General features: G+C 35.0%; 1 protein-coding gene across 2 annotated transcripts in view; it reads right to left on the bottom strand.

Moving 5' to 3' along the window:
* Positions 1-18,804, bottom strand: part of LOC143222699 (inactive rhomboid protein 1-like) — a 74,086-nt gene that overhangs the window by 23,073 nt on the left and 32,209 nt on the right. For both annotated transcript variants that reach the window (XM_076449558.1, XM_076449557.1), the window contains exons 6-10: positions 18,220-18,374; positions 16,832-16,913; positions 15,640-15,779; positions 13,961-14,072; positions 13,664-13,738 (exon numbers count right to left, since the gene is read on the bottom strand). In XM_076449558.1, coding sequence (XP_076305673.1) covers positions 13,664-13,738; positions 13,961-14,072; positions 15,640-15,779; positions 16,832-16,913; positions 18,220-18,374 — 564 coding nt within the window. The remainder of the gene's footprint in view (positions 1-13,663; positions 13,739-13,960; positions 14,073-15,639; positions 15,780-16,831; positions 16,914-18,219; positions 18,375-18,804) is intronic.

The following is an 18,804-nucleotide window of genomic DNA, read 5'->3' as shown; positions in this document are numbered from 1 at the left end:
TCAGTGCCCTTGTACACTTGACCAGTAGCTGCTTGATGTGTGGAATAAAGTTCAGCTTACAGTCATATATATGCCCCAAGAACTTTGCCTCAGGGACAACAGGAAGCACAGCTTCACCAATATGGAGTTCAGGATCAGGGTGAATAGCTCGTCTATGAAAAAAGTGCATGCAAACAGTTTTGGAGAGAGAGAGGTTAAAGCCATTTACTGTGGTCCACTTCAGTAAACAATTGAGGGCAGTCTGTAGCTGCTCCTCAATATACCTCATGTTCAACGACTACAATGAAATGTAAAAGTTATCAACAAAGAGACCATTTGCAACTGTAGGAGGTTGTTGTCAGTGATGCCATTAATCTTTATAATGAAAAGTGTGACATTAAGACAGACCTGAGGAACTCCAAGTTCCTGTGGGAAAGAATGGAAAAGTATCAAACCCACACAGACCTGGAATCACCAATTCATTAATAAAAATTGATAAATTGTCATGCAACCCATGAATGGAGGTCTCGCAAAATAACATACCTCCACATTTTATCAAGCTTTCTTAAGGTCAAAAAATACAGAAACAAGATGTCATTTGAGAAAGGTCTCCCCAGTCAATGTTACAAGTTGAATCAGGTGATCCATGGTGGAACACTGTCTTCAGAACTCACAATGAGTGGGTGAGAGGAAGTTGTTTAATTTGAGAAATCAAACAAGAGAAGCATCAACCATCACCTGTAAGATCTTACAGAGACAGCTCGTCAAAGCAATTCAAAGGTTGGTTGGTTGATTTGGTGTTTTATGGCACAAAGCAGCTAGGCTATCTGCACCAAACATCCAGTAAAAATTTTAAAGTAAATTAAGGTAAAACAAAACAAAGTTAGGAGAAAAACTACAGTAATACAGGCTATAAAAGACTTTCTGTAGCATAATTGTAATTATCATAACTTGCCAGGAAGACTAACAGGTAAGTACAAAAACTGCCAGTCACCTGAAGTTAGCCTTTCCAGTCCTGGTACCGAGTTATTTGATGTTATAGCCAATTTCAAAAAGTAATAAAAGTTTTAAAAAACTTGCAGCAAAATTTTAATAAAAACTCACCAGGATGACTAACAGGTAGTTCAAACAGCAGTGTTAGTCACCTAAAGTTGGCCTTTCCAGTCCTGGTTTTGAGTTATTTTACATTACAGCCATTTTCTAATTTCAAATCGAACAAGATGGACTGTGATTCTTAAAAGGAAATCACATTAAAAAAGGTCTAATGTATAAATTAAAAAAACTTAAAATAGCATTAAAAAGATTAATGGCTTTTTAAAAACTAAAAACAATTCCAAGGCAGACAGTGTCACCATCACCAATAATACTGTCTAACGTTATGAGACAGAACATGTTTAAAATGGTGCCATTGTTGAGAGTCATATTGACAGAAAAAAAGTAAAATGTGGCTTATTGTGATCTGAGAGTTACACAGACTACACATTGGTGCAGCAGTTCCAGGTTAAAGAAAATGATGAGTTAAAAAACCGTGACCAATGCATAGTCTTGTTAGAACAAGATCTTCTTTCTGATCCTTACGGAAGCAAGATGGCCAAAGTCCAATATAGAATTTTATTTGGAAAAGCTTGTTTACACATCGCTTACTCCAAGTTGACTGCCAGCTGGCATGGAGCTAAGCCTAGAATACAGGACCATAGTCCATGTATGGAACAGGCACAGCAATGACAGTGCCAGAGCAGATAGATTTTGCTACAGCATCAGCGAGCTCATTCCCACAAATACCAACGTGGCCTAGTATCTAGAAAAACTGAATAGAAGTAGATGTTAAAGAGAAATGGGCCAGTCAGTTTTGAATATCAGCAAGAACAGGGTGTGAACTAACTTAAAGCGATTCCATGGCCAGTAGAGAACTAAGAAAGTCAATATAAATAGTGCAATTTCAGTACTGCTTAGCTTCTATGCGATCCAGAGCAAGAGAAATGGCATACAGCTTAGCATTGAACACAAAAGCTATAGAGGGGATTCTGTGCACAACCACCGAACGAACCACAACATATCATGGCTGAACCCACAGTCACCTGATTTTGAACCATCTGTATAAATAGAAATGGAAAGATGGTTTGAAAGACAATTCAGCAAATACAAAATGGTACTTTCAATCAGGAGTATCTGCTTTTCTCAGATGACTTAAAGAAAAGTCACATTTGGGGACTGTAATAAGCCATGGTAGGATGAGCTGACTAGTGGATACAGCAATGTTATCCAAGGACAGACCCAATTCATCCAACTGCACCTGGATATGAAGGTCAAAAGAGCAATGGCAGACTGTCTGTTCTGGAAAAGTATGGCCCACCGAGAAAAAAAAAAACACAACCCCAGGTGGGATGTTTTGGTAAGAAATGAAGTTTTGTGGCATATAATAAAGACAGTTGCAAACAGCAGAGGTGTAAAGAAGGTTCATGAGACTCTGTGTATAAGTTCTGAACTGGGGAAGTGTGGAAAACCCCAGTGAGAGCCAAATCCCTTGATGATGAATGGGTTCCAGCATTGTTAAGGCCAAGGGTCTGGCAGACCCATAGACCAATGATACATAGTTGTATTTCAATCAAATAAAAGCACAATATATCTTCAGCATAAAACATCAATCTGCTCCCCAAGTGGTGGTAAAGAGGACACGGAGGATGTTCAGTGCTCTTGTACATTTGAGTTGTAACTGCTTAATGTGTGGTATAAAGGTCAGCTCACAGTCAAAGATAAGCCCCAAGAACTTTCTCTCTCTCTCAGGGACCACAGGAAGCAAATTTCACCTGTACAGAGATCAGGATGGGGATAAATACCCAATTAGCAGCAAAAGTGCATGCAAATGGTTTTAGAGAGAGAGAGAAGTTAAAACTATTTGCTGTAGTCCACTTCAGTAAATGGTTGAGGGCAGTCTGTAGCTGCCATTCAATATACCTCATGTTCAACGACTGACATGAGATGTGAAAGTCATCAACAGAGAGCCCATTTGCAACAGTGAGAGGGAGTTGTTCAGTAATGGCATTAATCTTTTCACTGAAAAGCGTCACACTCAAAACACAGCCCTGAGGGACTCCAAGTTCCTGTGGAAAAAAACGGGAAAGTGTCAAACCCACACATACTTAGAATCGCCTGTCCATTGAACAATTTTTAATAAAAAGGGGCAAATGACCACATAAGTCTTGCAAAATGCCATACCTCCATGTATTATCAAAAGCCTTCTCAAGGCCAAAGAATATTGAAACAAGATGTTGTCATTTGAGAAAGGCTTCTCTGATTGACGTTTCAAGTCGATTGAGGTGGTCCATAGTGGAGAGCTGTTGTCAGGAACCCACACTGGTTGGGCGAGAGGACGTTGTTTGATTTGAGTAGCCAAACAAGATGAACATTAACCACCCTCACTAAGATCTTACAAAGGCAGCTTGTCAAACAAATTGAATGGTAGTTTGAAAGAATCACGGGATCCTTCACAGGCTCAGAGAAAGGTAGGAAGTCTGGTTCCATGCATCATAAAACCATTCTCCTGCCAGATCTAGTTAAAAACAATCAGAGGAATTATAGCAAAAGAAGGAGGATATATATGGCATAGCATTTCGTAGTGTATATCATCAGGTCCGACTGAGGTATTGCCAGACTAATTGGTGGTAGAAGAGATGCTGGTTGTGAACTTCATCCAAGATTATTTTTGGTTTTAACTTCTTACCCACCAAGTATGTGTAAGAGCCTGCTGGAGAGCAATGTGGTTCAAGAGTGTGGGATACCAACAAAAAGTACCCCAGGCCCACTTTGAGCCTCCTGTGGCATGTAAAAGGCAGGATACCACCACAAACAAGGATATTGTGGAAAACATGTCCAGGTTTTATGAGTACACTGAACAGCTGCCTGTATAATACAGTCAGTCACTGCCACCACACAGTCATGTATTGATGGTTTACAGACAGTGGCAGCATCAAGTTCTGCAAGACCAGTGAAAAAGGGCCAGTTGGCTTGATCCAGCTTCCACAAGGGCACCTAGGTCAGGTGGCACCAACCACGACCAGTCTCTCTCAAAATTATAGGAAAATGATCACTGCCATGTGGGTTAGTGCCAACCATCCATGAAAAGTGGGAGAATAGTGAAGGGGAGCAAACAGAGAGATCAAAAGCAGCAGAGGACACTAGGTGCATGAAAATAGGTATAAGGACCAGTATTGAAATGAGAAAGGTTACAACCTGAGAGCATACACTCCCTCCTATCAATATCAGTACCTTCCCAACAGAGATTATGTCTATTAAAGTCCTCAAGGATTAAAAAGGGAGATGGTAACTCAATGAGAGCATCAAGGTTTGATTGATCATAAATCTCTTAAGGAGACAGGTAGAGAGAATACACAGTGATGGTACAACCCAAGGAAACAAAAATTGCTACAGCCTCCGAGGGTGTGTAGAGTGGCAAAGACAGGGTGGCCACCCCATCATGCACTTGATCATCACTCAACCTGTCATTTCTGTACAGAGAAAACTGCCAAAAGGTGAAGGTATCAGCAGATTTCAGAAATGTTTCCTGTAAGAAAAGACATCCAGGATGGTAGAAAGCAATCAGTGCTTTGATGTTATCCAGATTAGAATGTAAACCTTAACAGTTCCATTGTATCAAAGTGGCCATTTTTATTTATATGTAAATGAACTGGGTGGAGAGCCCTTCTCTTTTTGACCACTTCCTTTTTCTTTATTCAAGGGAGGTATGTAATTTCTATGGAATCTGCCCTGTGTGGAATGGGCAGATCTCTGTCTTTGAAAGAGGATTTCTTCTCCTGCCCCAAGATGTACTCAAGAAAATGCCCATACCTGGAACCAAAGGAAGTGTATCTTGAAGTTTGCTGGAATGAATGTTAGAGACAGAGGTTGGTATTGACGTTGATTCATCAACTTTATTAATCATGGAGGTCAAAAGACTTTTCATTTGGTTCGAGAATGATTCTTTGAAGGCATAGAGATCTGTCTGCACTCCCACTGTAGTGGTGGAATGAAGTCAGGCAGCATACATCCGAGATGAAGTGGTGGACAGTAATTTTAAACCTCAGGGTAAGTAATGTTTTGAACTGTCTTCAAACACTGCACCTCTTTTTCTTCTAACCATTTAAGGCAATGAAGGTCCATTTCACACTCATAAGCATCATGGTCCTTGATATGGCTCACTGTGTTTGGAATGTATGGCCATACCCTGCAATTAAGATAACCTGCCTTGATAGTTGCAGGTGGATGTGGTGATGTAAAGGTCAGAACAAGGATGATGGTGGGCATCATAATTCCATCTTTGCAATTGGAAATATGCCTCACCGTAGAAACTAATGGGTGGAGAAACTAGCAAGGACTTCTAACTCAGGAATGTCCTTCAAATCCCTCACAACAATAACTCCTTGTGACAAATTTAAAGTAGCATGAGGTGTAACCTCAATAGGTATATCTCCAATTGCCTTTGAATGCAAGAGGAGTTCACTACATTAAGGTGTGGATGTTTCCACCAATATGTCACCAGATCAAAGCTTCTTTACTGACTTTGGAGAGCCAGCAAGTCCCTCTAGTCCATTCTGAATAAAAAAGGGAAACATTTGCCATAAAGGTTTGTCTCAAAGAGAATGCAGGATAATAAAATGAAGTACAACAGGTGTTACAGATTGCTGCTCAAAATCTTCAAGATGTGGTCCTTTACATATGGAATGTTTTTTCACTATTTTATTTAAGTTTTTATTTGGAGGATCCATGATAAAAAAAGAAATATTTTGGTGCCCACTGACACCACCCACCATGAAGCCCTATGTGAGGATGCACTACAGTGTCAAACAAGGACATTGCAGCAATGCCAAAGATTCGTTAGCACAATACTCAAACACCAGCATCAGATACAATGTCCACAACACCTGTTGAGAACATCTAACACTGGTACTTGGGTTGATCCTAGCCTAAGTATATCACCCGACTGACCCAAGGGGGCCACCCTAGGCCCCTAATTTATAGGAATTCAAGGCCAAAGTGAAGTGCGAGGGTTGAACCCGTTAACCACTAGGATCCTCTCCTCCCCTTCACGGGTTGCCACTCACAGCAAGCAAGCAAGAGTCCAGAGGAGATTAACTAAAAGAACAGAACCTTTCCTGGGAGGTCCCCTCACCCCGTACAGGAATCCACAACGAGAGGGCGATTGAAAGGAATCTTGAGATCCTTCCCAGCTTTAGAAAAAGGGAGTACAACAGTGTGGCACCAAGCATCGGGAAAAACATTCTCCTGCCAGATCTGATTAAAAACAATAGCAAGAAAGAGATGGTGCAACATCTCGTAATGAATATCATCAGGTCCAACTGATGTACTGCCAGACCAATGAAGAGCAAGTTTAAGTTCCACCAATGTAAAGGGGGTGATTATAGTCATAGTAACAATCAGCCTGAAAGAGGAGATCATTCTGCCCATGTTTTGATGGTTAAGAAGATGGAAAATGAAGCTGAAGCGCTAGATGCATGAGAAAAGCTTTTGTTGAGAGTACTGGTGATGCTCTGGGTATCAGCAACTTCCTGGCCATCAGAGAACACAATTGAAAGGCCACTAACCTTTCAAGTTTTGTCTCATTTCACTTTGGAGCTGGTGGTAGAAGAAATGCTAGAGGTGTATTTAATCCAAGATTCCTTCAGGCTTTGATGTCTGACCTGCCGAGCATGTGCCTGCTGAAATGCAATAAAGCTTAAAAGTGCGGGATATTTACAAAAGGTATCCCAAGCCTATTTTTGAGCTTTTCTTGTAATGTGGCAGGCAGGATTCCACCAATGATGAGGATACTGTGGGAAACATGTTGAGATTTTTGGAATATACTGATTAACTGCCTGGACAATACAGTCAATTACTGCTGCCATACAGTCATCTATCAATAGTTTCACATGATCGCAGGATCGAGTTCTCGGAGAGTGGTGAAAAAAGACCAGTTAGCCTGGTCCAACTTCCACTGAGGCAGGTGGGTCAGATGGCATTGACCACAACCAGTCTCTTTCAAAATGACAGGAAAATCATCACTCCTCCATGGATTACCATCGACACTCCAAGAAAAGTAAGTGAAAATTGAAATAGAGCAGATGGAAAGATCTACAGCAGTAAAAGACTGACTAGGTGCATGAAAATAAATATAAGAACCAGTATTGAAGAGAGATAGGTTGTGGTCCAAGAGTATATGCTCTATAGCATGACCCCTCCCATCAAAACGAGCAGCACCCCAAAGAAGATTATGTCCATTAAAATACCCCAGTAGCAAAAAGGGGATTGTAACTGCTCAATGAGGGCATCAAGGTCTGACTGATTATAAATCTCAACAGGAGGCAGGTAAAGAGAACAAATAGTGATGGTGTGACCCAAGGAAACACAGATGGCTACAGCCTCCAAGGGTGTATCAAGTGACAAAGACAGGGTGGGCACATGCTGATCAACCAGCAATGCCACCCCACCTTGCACTCATCCATCACATAACCTATCATTTCTATACAAGGAAAACTGCCAAAGGGTGCCTATATCAGCAGGTTTCAGAAATGTTTCCAGTAAGGAAAGGTACATGGGATGATAAGAATCAATTAAATCTTTAATGTCACTTTAATCTGATCGAAAACCTCAACAGTTCCACTGGATCAGAGTGGCCATTGTTATTTATGTAAAAGAGAAGGTGGCAGGGAAATCTTCTGTTTGCAACATTTTTTTCTTTATTTGATGAAGATCTATCTACCTCCATGGATCCTGCCCTGAGCAGGTAGGCAGGTCTCTGTCTATGGACAAAGATTCCAATGACTGAGGGCATGAACGAATGGTCAATTTACTTTTTGGGGTGCAGAAGAGGATGGACCCAAGGAAACATTTGATCCTGAAGGAAGTGAAACTGGGCAGTCACTTGAAGGATACTTACGGACAGAGATGTGTCAACTTTTTTAATTATGGAGGGCACAAGATTCTTAAGATGTTTTGCAAATGACTCTATTGGAATAACCATAAAGATCTGTCTGCACTCCCACTGTAATAGTTGAATGGAGTGCAGCAGCATATATGCAAGGCAGAGTTGGAGACAATAATTTCCAAGCCTCTGTGTAGGTGTTATTATTAACAGTCTTTAAGCATTGTACCTCTTTCTCTTCTACTTGTTTAAGACAAGAAACAGAGTAAGAAGGGTGTGGGCCACTACAATCAACACAATGTGGTTCCAAGTTGCACTTATAAGTGTAATGGCCTTTACCACCACAACGAGCACATACCAAAGAACCACAACATGATGTTTTTGAGTGTCAAAACCATTGACACTGGAAACATCTAAGAGTGTTTATGTAATACCATACCTTGCAGTTCAGATAAACCGCTTTGACTGTGGCAGGAGAACGAGTTGATGTAAACATTAGTATCAGAACATTGGTAGGATCCATAATTCTGTTTTTATAGGTGAAGATTCGGTGTACCATAATAACGCCTTGGCTGGAGAAATCAGAGGATTTCTGACTCTGGAATGTTCTTTAAATCCCTCTTAACTATAACTCCTCTGGAATAATTCATGGTCACATGGGGAGTAACTTCAATTTGTATATCCCCAATAGCATTTAATTTCAAGAGGAGTTTAGTATGCTGTGGTGAAGATGTCTCCCAAAATGTTTCCAGAATGCAACTTCTTTACTGACTTTGGGGAGTCAACAAGCCCTCCAATCCCTTCTGAATGAAAAATGGATACATTTGCCCCAAGGATTTCACAGATAAGGAATGGAGAATCAGAAATCTAGGTGTAGAATCTGGCTGTAATGTTGGCTGTACAACAGAGTTGTCCATGCATGGTCTTTTTCCAATGATCCATTTTTTTTCCAATTCTTTCATTTTTATTTATTTTGTTAGAAAGAGAAGTAATCCATAACAAAGAAACTACATTTCAGTACCCACTGACCCCACCCACCATGAAGACCTATGAAGAGATGCACTACAGTGCCAAAAAGGGACAATGCAGTAACGCCAGAGTTTTGTGAGCACTATACCCAAACACTAGCATCAGATACAATGTCTACAACACCTTTTGAGAACATCCAACATTGGTACTTGTTTGACCATAGAGGGCCACTCCAAGACTGCCCATCTACAGGAATTCAAGGCCAAAGTGGTGTGTTAGGGGTTAGACCCCTCAACCACCTGGATCCTCTCCTCCCATTCACAGGTCACCACACACGACAAAAACGTGGGGAGACATTTAGATCCCAGAGGAGGTAAACTGAAAGAACATTCTCTGATAGATCCCCTCACCATGCACAGGAATCCACACCGAGGGGTATCGACCTTGGCCTCTTTAGTTTTTGCCATTGGCTGTCAATGACAAGTAAGTCTGTTTTTTTTTTATTTCTTTTAATACTGATGGTAGTAGTGCACTAACAAAATTTTTTTTACTTGGGTGTAGCAGGAGGAGTCTGGTTTTCTATTTGCTTGCTCTGTAAACAAATGAGACTGAAGGCTAGGAATATTACACTTCACCTGAGCAATGGCAATATTATAAGTAATTTATTTTAAATTTTGTACTTACTGAAGGGGTGATGAATAAATTATGCAAAAGGGGATGCTCAGACTAAAGTATATTACATTTCTCACAGTAGGGGAAATTCAAATATTTTAAAAATATTGCTCTATGAAATTAAGAACTTAAAACTTGTATACTATTAAAACATGGGTTACTAGTTACACTTTTATGCTATGCTACATGGTTTAAAATGATGAAAAAGTAATTTAATTAAATTTTGAATGTAACTCACTAAACACCTTGTAAAAGATGCTCAGGGAGAGAGGGTTATTCAGTCATAAAATTTTATTTTGGTAAATATTTCACTAAAGTGGAATGTCAAACCAATTCTGTGCTTATGCTTTACATCTAGTTTTCATGCCACTATTAAACAAATTCTGTATTAACGCTGCTTCACAATGAACTTTAATGTCAGCATTAAACAAAGTCAGTGCTTATGCTTCTTCATATCTAGCTTTTCTATCAATATTAAACCAATTTTGTACTTACGTCTCTTTGGGCCTTTTGTGTAAATATTAACAAATTTTGTGCTTATTATCTAGTTTTCACACAAATAACTAATAACCGAATTCAATGCCTGTAATATCAATTTCACTCTCATTTTTTACTAAAAATTATTCAAAATTAGTGTCAAGTTCACATAACCATTTTTCGTCCAGTGTTTTATGCAACTTCACCTACAATGCACACACATGTTAAAATGAATAAAAAAACACCATGTTTGATATATGTCAACCTCCATTATGTTTCAACCTCCATCTATATTTTTAAGATATTGAAAGAAAAAAATGATTTTGATAAAAAGACAAATCTAGCAAATTGGTGAATATTTTTATTATGCAAGCTGTACATTTATTGTGATTCTTATAAATATTTTTATTATGCAAGCTGTACATTTATTGTGATTCTTATAAATATTTTTATTATGCAAGATGTACATTTATTGTGATTCTTATAAATATTTTTATTATGCAAGCTGTACATTTATTGTGATTCTTATAAAAGAAAAATCAAAATATGTGCATGATACAAAATGAAGTCATACAACCCTTCTTTTCTTGTGAAACTAAACTAACTTTATATCTTAAGTAATAATGCTAACTACAGATAAGACACTTGGGTGCATAAATTGATCTGATACATACTAAAGCAATGGAATTTTCATCTGTAATGTTATTAGAAAAAAATCTACATTAAGCATTTTACTAATACCTGGTTACAGAATTAGCAAAAAGAAATAACATAATCTTTAATTTTAAACAAAACATATTTATAAATAAATTAGGAAAAAATCTTACAAGCCTGAAACAATTTTAAAATAATCTAAATCATGCTCTAGGTTTATAAGTACGTTGATCTGAGTATGGCTTTGCTACTAAAAATGACAGATTACAGACACTGGAATTAAGATAAGCTGGGTTTCTGAAACCAAATAAATTGTTTTTTAAGACTTTACAAAAACCAACAAATATTTATTCCTTTACAGTTTTGTAGTAATCTATGGCTTTTATAGTGAATTTAAATGACCATAAAACATAGAATAATCCTAAAAGTACATACTGATTAATAAGATTTTACTTCACAGGTCTTGACAAAATATTTGTTAAGAGAATATCTATCAATTGTCATGCACATTACACAAAGAGAAATTAACAGAAAGTAGTTTATATGCAAAAACGGCTCATTTGGGTTGAGAAAATATTTTACATAGAAGAGCGAACAACGTTTCGACCTTCTTCAGTCATCGTCAGGTTCACAAAGAAAGAGGTAACTGACCGGAAGCTGACCACATGTTTGAAAGGGGTTGTGTAACAGAGTGTCGGAATGTAGAGAGCGGTATTAGATGTTTGAATATATAATTTTATTTTATTAATATAGGTATAAAGGCGTTCCTTTATATTGGTTTATTTTGGGTTTAAGTTGTTGTATATTATTGGTTGTTGTGCGGCCGGCCACGCGCAACGTAGAGGTAACATTGCATAACACAATTATTGCTAATGCTGTATTTCCCTTCCCTTTGGCTATAAGTAAGGCTTCTTTAATTTTGCGTTTGTTTATGTTTGTTTCTTTATTTAGTATTTGAGTGTTTTCTGTGGTTATGTTGTGTTTATTTGACTTGCAGTGTTCGAAAACGTGTAAAGGTGACTTTTTATGTTCTTTGAATCTGGTTTCCATTTTTCTACTTGTTTCTCCAATATAAAAGTCGTGGCAATTATCACATTGTATTTTATAAATAATGTTGGTGTGGTGTTTGTGCCTGGTTTTTGAATAAATTTGGTATTAACTGGAATGTCATATTTTGTTACTAATTTTTGCCAAATGTTGGTTATTTGTTTGCTGATGTCAGGAATATATGGTATACAGCAGTATATGGTTTCGTGATTTTTTGATTCGTGAGATATATTTACTTTAGTTGGTTGATTTTGCTTTCTGCCCAGGTGTGTGCGTATAATGTTTTCTATGGTTTGTGGAGGAAACTATTGATGTTGATGAAGTATTGTTTTATTTTGCCTAATTCATTGTTAATTTTATCTGGTGAGCATAGTTTTATGGCTGTGTTTATTTGCTTTCTTAGTATGTTGAGTTTTTGTTTTGTTTCATGTGCTGAGTCCCAAGGAATGTATAGTCCAGTATGGGTGATTTTTCGGTGGATTTCTGTTTTGAATTGTGTGTCAGTTCTTGTAATTTTGAGGTTAAGAAATGATATTTGATTGATTTCTTCCTGTTTACATGTGAAGTTAATGTTGGGATGTATAGCGTTAATGTGATTGAAAAAATTAAGTATGTGTTCTGTAGATTTGAATCCCACAACCGTGTCATCTACATATCTGTACCAGTATAGCGGTGGATGTAATGCTGTGTTAATTGCTTGTGTTTCAACTTGTGTCATAAAAATATTGGCTAGAACTGGTGATACTGGGTTGCCCATGCTTAGGCCATTTGTTTGTATATAATTTTGGTTGTTGAACATGAAGTTTGTCTTTATCGTGGTGAATTCTATGAGGGTTGCTAACTGGTTACTGGGAATTTCTATAGTTGGGTTAGGGTCTCGGATATAGAGTTCTAAGGCTATCTTGCAGGCTTCAGTGGTTGGAACTTCTGTAAAGAGGGATATAACATTGAAACTGGCCATTAAGGCTTTATGATTAAGTTGATTTAGATTAGACTTGAAATTAAAAGAGTCTTTGATGAATGAGCTGGCTGATGTTACATATTTGGAGAATGCCCATGCTATGTATTTACGAAGATTGTAATTAAACGATTCATATGTGGCGCTATAGTCGCTATAGTCATAATGAACACGAATGAATACATCCAAGAAATGAAGAACATCCTATCAGACACAAACAAATTTAAACCAATGCACACAAATCCAACAAAGACACACGAAACGCAACTGAACAAATTACTTCTAAAAATGAAAAAAGCCAACACAATTTCACAAACACTTTATTCCTACCTAAGTAAAACCGACTCACGCACACCGCAAATATACGGCATCCCCAAACCTCATAAAACAGATTGTCCATTACGACCAATAATGTCCACATATGAATTTATATGTCCCATATAAAGCTGTGATATATCTTGTTCTATTTGCTTCTAAGAATAAATATGTTTATGTTATGAATATAAAGTGGTTATAATACAATTATGTTATTAATAAGTTCAAATGATAATAATAATTACAAATAATTGTATAACATATAGCAATATCTACATTTACAAATAATTAAAAAACTATACACTGACATTGTTAAAGTATGTATCTTGAAATTAGTGTATATACATTGCTTATCTGTGTGGATGCCATGTTAAGAGTATTAATAAAAGCTTTTATTGTAAACTATTTGTAAAAAGTTATCTTAAATTTAGAAACTTCATATGTAAACATTATTTACCATAAAATTACTTTATTCATATATCTATATGTATAATAATTTAAAAAAAAAATAATTTCTCAACCAATTAAAATGCAAAAGCAATCCCTTTCAAAATGTCAATAATCCTAATTTTAATTAGATACCTTAAACTTTGTTTATGAGATATCATAAACTGTCCCTGAAACCATTACTTAATAAACATACTGATTTAAGTTTAAATATATGAATTACTACTTACAGCTCTGGGTCCTACCCAAAAATTATCTGGTTCAAAGTAGTCCACTTGCTCCAGAGAAAGTCTTGTGACTAGCACCTAAAAAAATAATAAATATGCCATAGAAACATTATTATACAAAACTTTATAATCAGGCTAGTAGATTATAGACTTTCTTAAGGAACAAAGATGTGCATATAGACCTTAATATGTTGAGGTTGTAAACAAAAAATTAGATATAGCATTTGTGTTAATTTTAATGAATGATAACAATGCCAGTTAACACTATTCTTTAGCTTAACTAAATATAGATTTATGTACCTGACTAGATCGCTGTGTCTTATGGAACCCCACTGGTCCAAAACCGTACACAGCTAAGGAGATCACAGTAATCAAAATTTGCACAGTTGTCACCCAGTAAGTAAAATAAGGCCTATAAGAGGAAAGAAAAAATAAATGAAAGCACTCTAGATAATCAGCTACTCAAATTATGTAAATGAACATCAGAAGAAATATAAACTACTTAAATAACAGCTTATCATAAAAAAAGTCAAAATTTTCAGCATATTTATGATGTTTAGCTCTACTCTCCTAACCTAATACCCATCCTTTCACATTAAATTTCTACCACAGATATCAAATAACATCTAGTCAAAACACAGACACTTCAAAAATATCTCAGTGAGATGTAAGAAAAACATTTTGACTCAGATGCCTCTATTACAAATAAATTAAAAAACTATTTATTTCAACCATCTTTGCATTGGAACAGTTATTCAAAAATGTTCATCACCTTTCAATACTATAAAGGTTTTAATGATAGTAAATCAAAAAAAAAAATTATAAAAAAGTAATACCTCTGGTATCAATACTCAGAGCATGTACATTAAATGTAAAATATACCTTCTTGGAAATTAGTGAAAAGCCAACTATATAAAGACTTTCCTTGATTTTTTGATACTTCTCACAATTTCTGAATAATATACAGGACTTGCATAAAAAATTTCCCAAATTTTTGTATTAACTTGAATCAAAAAACTTAGTAAGAGCAAAACTAAACAGATATTAATGCAGTATTGTTAAATTTAAGATAAGTTATTTTAATAAAAATTAACTAATGTGCTATACAACTACACACACGTTTCCACTGCGACACACATTCTTTAGTATATAAAAGATAACAACTTAATGTATTGTAACTTTAGATTTCTGTAAAATGAAACACACATGCCATCCTTAGTTTTTCTATAAAGAAAAATGTGTTTCTTATGACTGGTGAATCAGTAAACATCAGCTAGTCTCCTAAAACATGGGTTCTGTTGCAGTGTTACCTACCTGTAATTCAAGTTAACTTTAGGGCACTGGAGAGCTCAGTACATTTATGAAACTGCTTTGCAAATCTGTGATGAGGTGATTCTGTTACATCAAGACAATATTTTATGGTTGATATACTAAATTAGTCACACTAGTCCTAAAGACAATACACAAAAATATTCAAATGTGTTTATATGTTCATATTAATAAGAATGTAAACTGTTGTAATCATTGTCATCAAACTGTACTTTACACCAAAATGAGCTATAGGCAATCTAAAAATAAACATGTCATTGGTTGTATGTGTATTTCATATGTTTTTAGAATGCTCAACTGTTTTAACACACTTCTGAACAGGCCACACAATATAGAAAAGTTATTTGTTTATTTGATTGTTTCAATTTTGATTAATGATTTCATATAATTGGGTAGAAATGTTAATTTATCAAATGTTGATATATGGAAGTTTATACTGTCAGAATTCTTCATAGTCCACGGATTCAATATCACAATTATTGAGCAATTATCAGTAACAAAACAATATGGAAAAGTTTTTGTGAATTTGACATAACGTTGAGAAGATTTACTTTAATTATCAAATTGGACTTCAGACTTTATTGTACACTAAAATTAGAAATTTATATTTAAAAACCAAAACGTTATTCCCGATTTGTACCTAAACTTACCTACTATCTTCTATATCTTCAAGTTGTTCTTTGATGTTAGATGTAAAACGATCTTTACGAAAACTTCTTTTAAACAATTTTCCTACTACTCCCATCCCATACTCTCTTCTGTCTGAGTTATCAAATGCTTTACTTAACATCTGTAACACAGATATTACAAATGTACCTTATAAAGTTGTGTATTAACACACATACTGAGTAACATAAAATAATAAAACCCAATATAAAAATTTTGAAATAATACAAATGTATTTAAAGGAAGTGTAATTTATGTAAATCAATACCAAATGCACTGAGTGAAAATTATATTTCAAAGCAACTTTAAAAAAGGAAATAAACTGATGATCTGTTACTTTGATATTAAGAAGATATTTTTAAAGACCTATTTAAAATGAGTATATCTTACTAGCTTATTTTACAAAATTGTTACATTATTTTGCTGAATGTTACTACATACACTTTTTTCTTTTGAGATCTCAAAACTTTAAAAACTCAAAATTAGGATGTCATTAGTTTATTATACATCAAAAAGTATTACTACATCATCTCTTCAACTAATTCTGAATTATGACAAGTTTCCTCGCAGCTAGTTAATGAATGCTGGCAGAAACTAATTGTAATATTCACCGCTCATTGGGACAAAAAAGATTAAAAAAGATAATATTTTCTAGAAAATGATTTTTCTGGGAATTATTAAATGGAAAGTGTTCAGATTGTGCTGATATAATGTTTTAAAGTGGTATCTTTTATTGAAAATATAAATTTCAAGAACTATTTATAAATCATATCAATCAAGATATAATCAAACTCTTACACACAGTCCTAATTAAAGTTGTGTTCTTGTTGCAAGGTGAGTACTTTTACTTAAAATTGTGTTCTGTGATAAAGAATGGTCATTGCACATAACAGTTATTTTTGTAGTTCTCTAAATCTCCAAAATTGAATATCCAAACTGTAAATAGTTTTTATGGATTTTTGTTTCCAGTACCATTTATTAAGTGGTGCCACACTGTATTATTTCTCTTATTTCACATAGATGAATACATGCTACATCCATTATAGTGTGATCTAAATTTACACTATTACTTAATTATTCAAAAACACTTTGTAAAATAATTTATCATTATGCAACTTTTGAAAAATTAACTGTGACAAAATGGGAATGTTTCAAATCTGCATGTATAGTGTATACCTTTTCCCATACTTGATACATGGGTTCTGGAGAAGTTGGTTCATGTGCCACTGAAGGTCTGTGCCACACTCGAGAGGGAGCACTAAGCATTACAAAAAAAAAAAAAAGAAACTAATGATTATTCTAACAAAACGTTTACATCTTGTTCATACTATTTTCAATCTAACTTATACCAAAAGGCAAAGGTAGTTTGTACAAATAAATGTTTTCAACTCTGTAGAATGCATTTTAATGCAGATTCAATTATTTCTTAAAATATGTAGCAGAAATAAGCAGTAAAATCTAAAATCTAAAAAGCCTGCAAGAAGTATAAAACATTATAAGCACATGTGTGTGTTAAATCTAAAATGCAGCTTAAAGAAATTATAAAATGTTTAACTTCACTAAATTCCCCCAAAAAAAAAAATAAAATTGAATACTCCACTCATCAGATCTTCAACGTGAACTGGGCCTTTAATAAAAGCATATTTGATTCCATAACTTATCTATCCACCCTTCGACCATTTAGGAATAAAATTACTGTTTTAGTTATGTGAAAAATATATTCTTATGCATAAATCTATTATAGCTCAAACTAAAAAAACATGACATTTATTCATTGTCTCAATAGTACTTTCTAAAGTCAGTTACTGTTTTCACTTGTATTTATCTTGATAGGTAGTTTTTCTTATAAAATTTTGTATGATTTGCAATTTAAAGAGTCCAGAAAACACAGTTATTCTTAATAACTAATTGTGTCAAAATATTGGTTGTGAATTTGTTGGATATAGCTCAAAATTCCAAATGAGCTTTATTACTGGAATGCATCTTTTTACCTCATAGGATTCACAGTTGATACACTTCAAAATATGGTACGCAAACAGACGTGTGATAATTCAAGCCAATCAATAACAAATACTAATACTTACAATCATGATGACACAAAATAAGGGTGAATGGTTGCCAAGTTCACAATTTTCAAGACAGTAGTTCAAACATTAATTGCTATAACTTAACGAATCAAGTAGAAAAATAAACAATGTAGCCAAGAGAATATTGTGACACTGTTAACCCCTGTGTGTCAAACATCTACTTTGCATTCTAGATTGTAAAAAATAAGTTTGTTAAGCTTTGGTATTGAATTTGGCTAACTTTAAAAATAACTAAATTTTTTGGAAAAATATAAAATTCATGGTCATATATATATATTTAGTATACTTTTACTTTCTCAACAGCAGTGTTTCCAGTCCAATCATATTTGAAGGTTAATTTGACAATTACATAGATTACAATAGGAAATTTAATTTTATAGCATATGGAGTAGAATATTCCATAAGTTTTTTACAGAATTTATATTGGTAGAAGGTTATATTTGGTGACATGTAAACCACATTTTCAGCAATTCTCACCTTGGTCTGTCAACCTGGTCTTCCCCAGTTTCCACAGGTTTTAGAATCCTTCTAAGAGATGAGGATTCTAAATCTCTTATCACTTCAGGAGCTGGTGGTGGTTTTTCCAAAAACATTTCCTCAGTTATTTTTGTTTCTAGACTTTGGTTGACTGGCTATTAAGCATAAAGAGCAAAAACAACACTATTTGTAAGTTCATCACAAAATAATTCAATAGTCTGGTTAAGTACTACACATAAGCATAACACCTTTCACAAACACATGGTAATACTCTTGGACATGGGCATTTTCACAGACCACCAAATAACCATGAAAGTATCTGTAACTTTTATTGTGGTACTTGTATTATAAAGAAATTTGGTAAGCTTTTCGTAAACTAAACATCAGATTTTTTATTTAAGCATTTTTACTAGTGTGAGTGCAAGGTGATTTCATGTTGAGATTAAGTTGTATTTTATTCTGCACTATCAAAAGTTTTTGCAAAACTTTTAAAACCTCCTAAATGAATATCAAACACTTTTCAGTGAAACTTTATATTTCCTCTGTCATTTTTTCTACTTTACCTCTATATGGACTTGATCTTAC

Source organism: Tachypleus tridentatus, chromosome 8 (assembly GCF_004210375.1).
Source record: "Tachypleus tridentatus isolate NWPU-2018 chromosome 8, ASM421037v1, whole genome shotgun sequence".
NCBI classification, from domain to species: Eukaryota; Metazoa; Arthropoda; class Merostomata; order Xiphosura; family Limulidae; genus Tachypleus; species Tachypleus tridentatus.
Note: the sequence above shows the minus strand (reverse complement) of the source record. Positions and strands in the feature narration are given on the sequence as shown.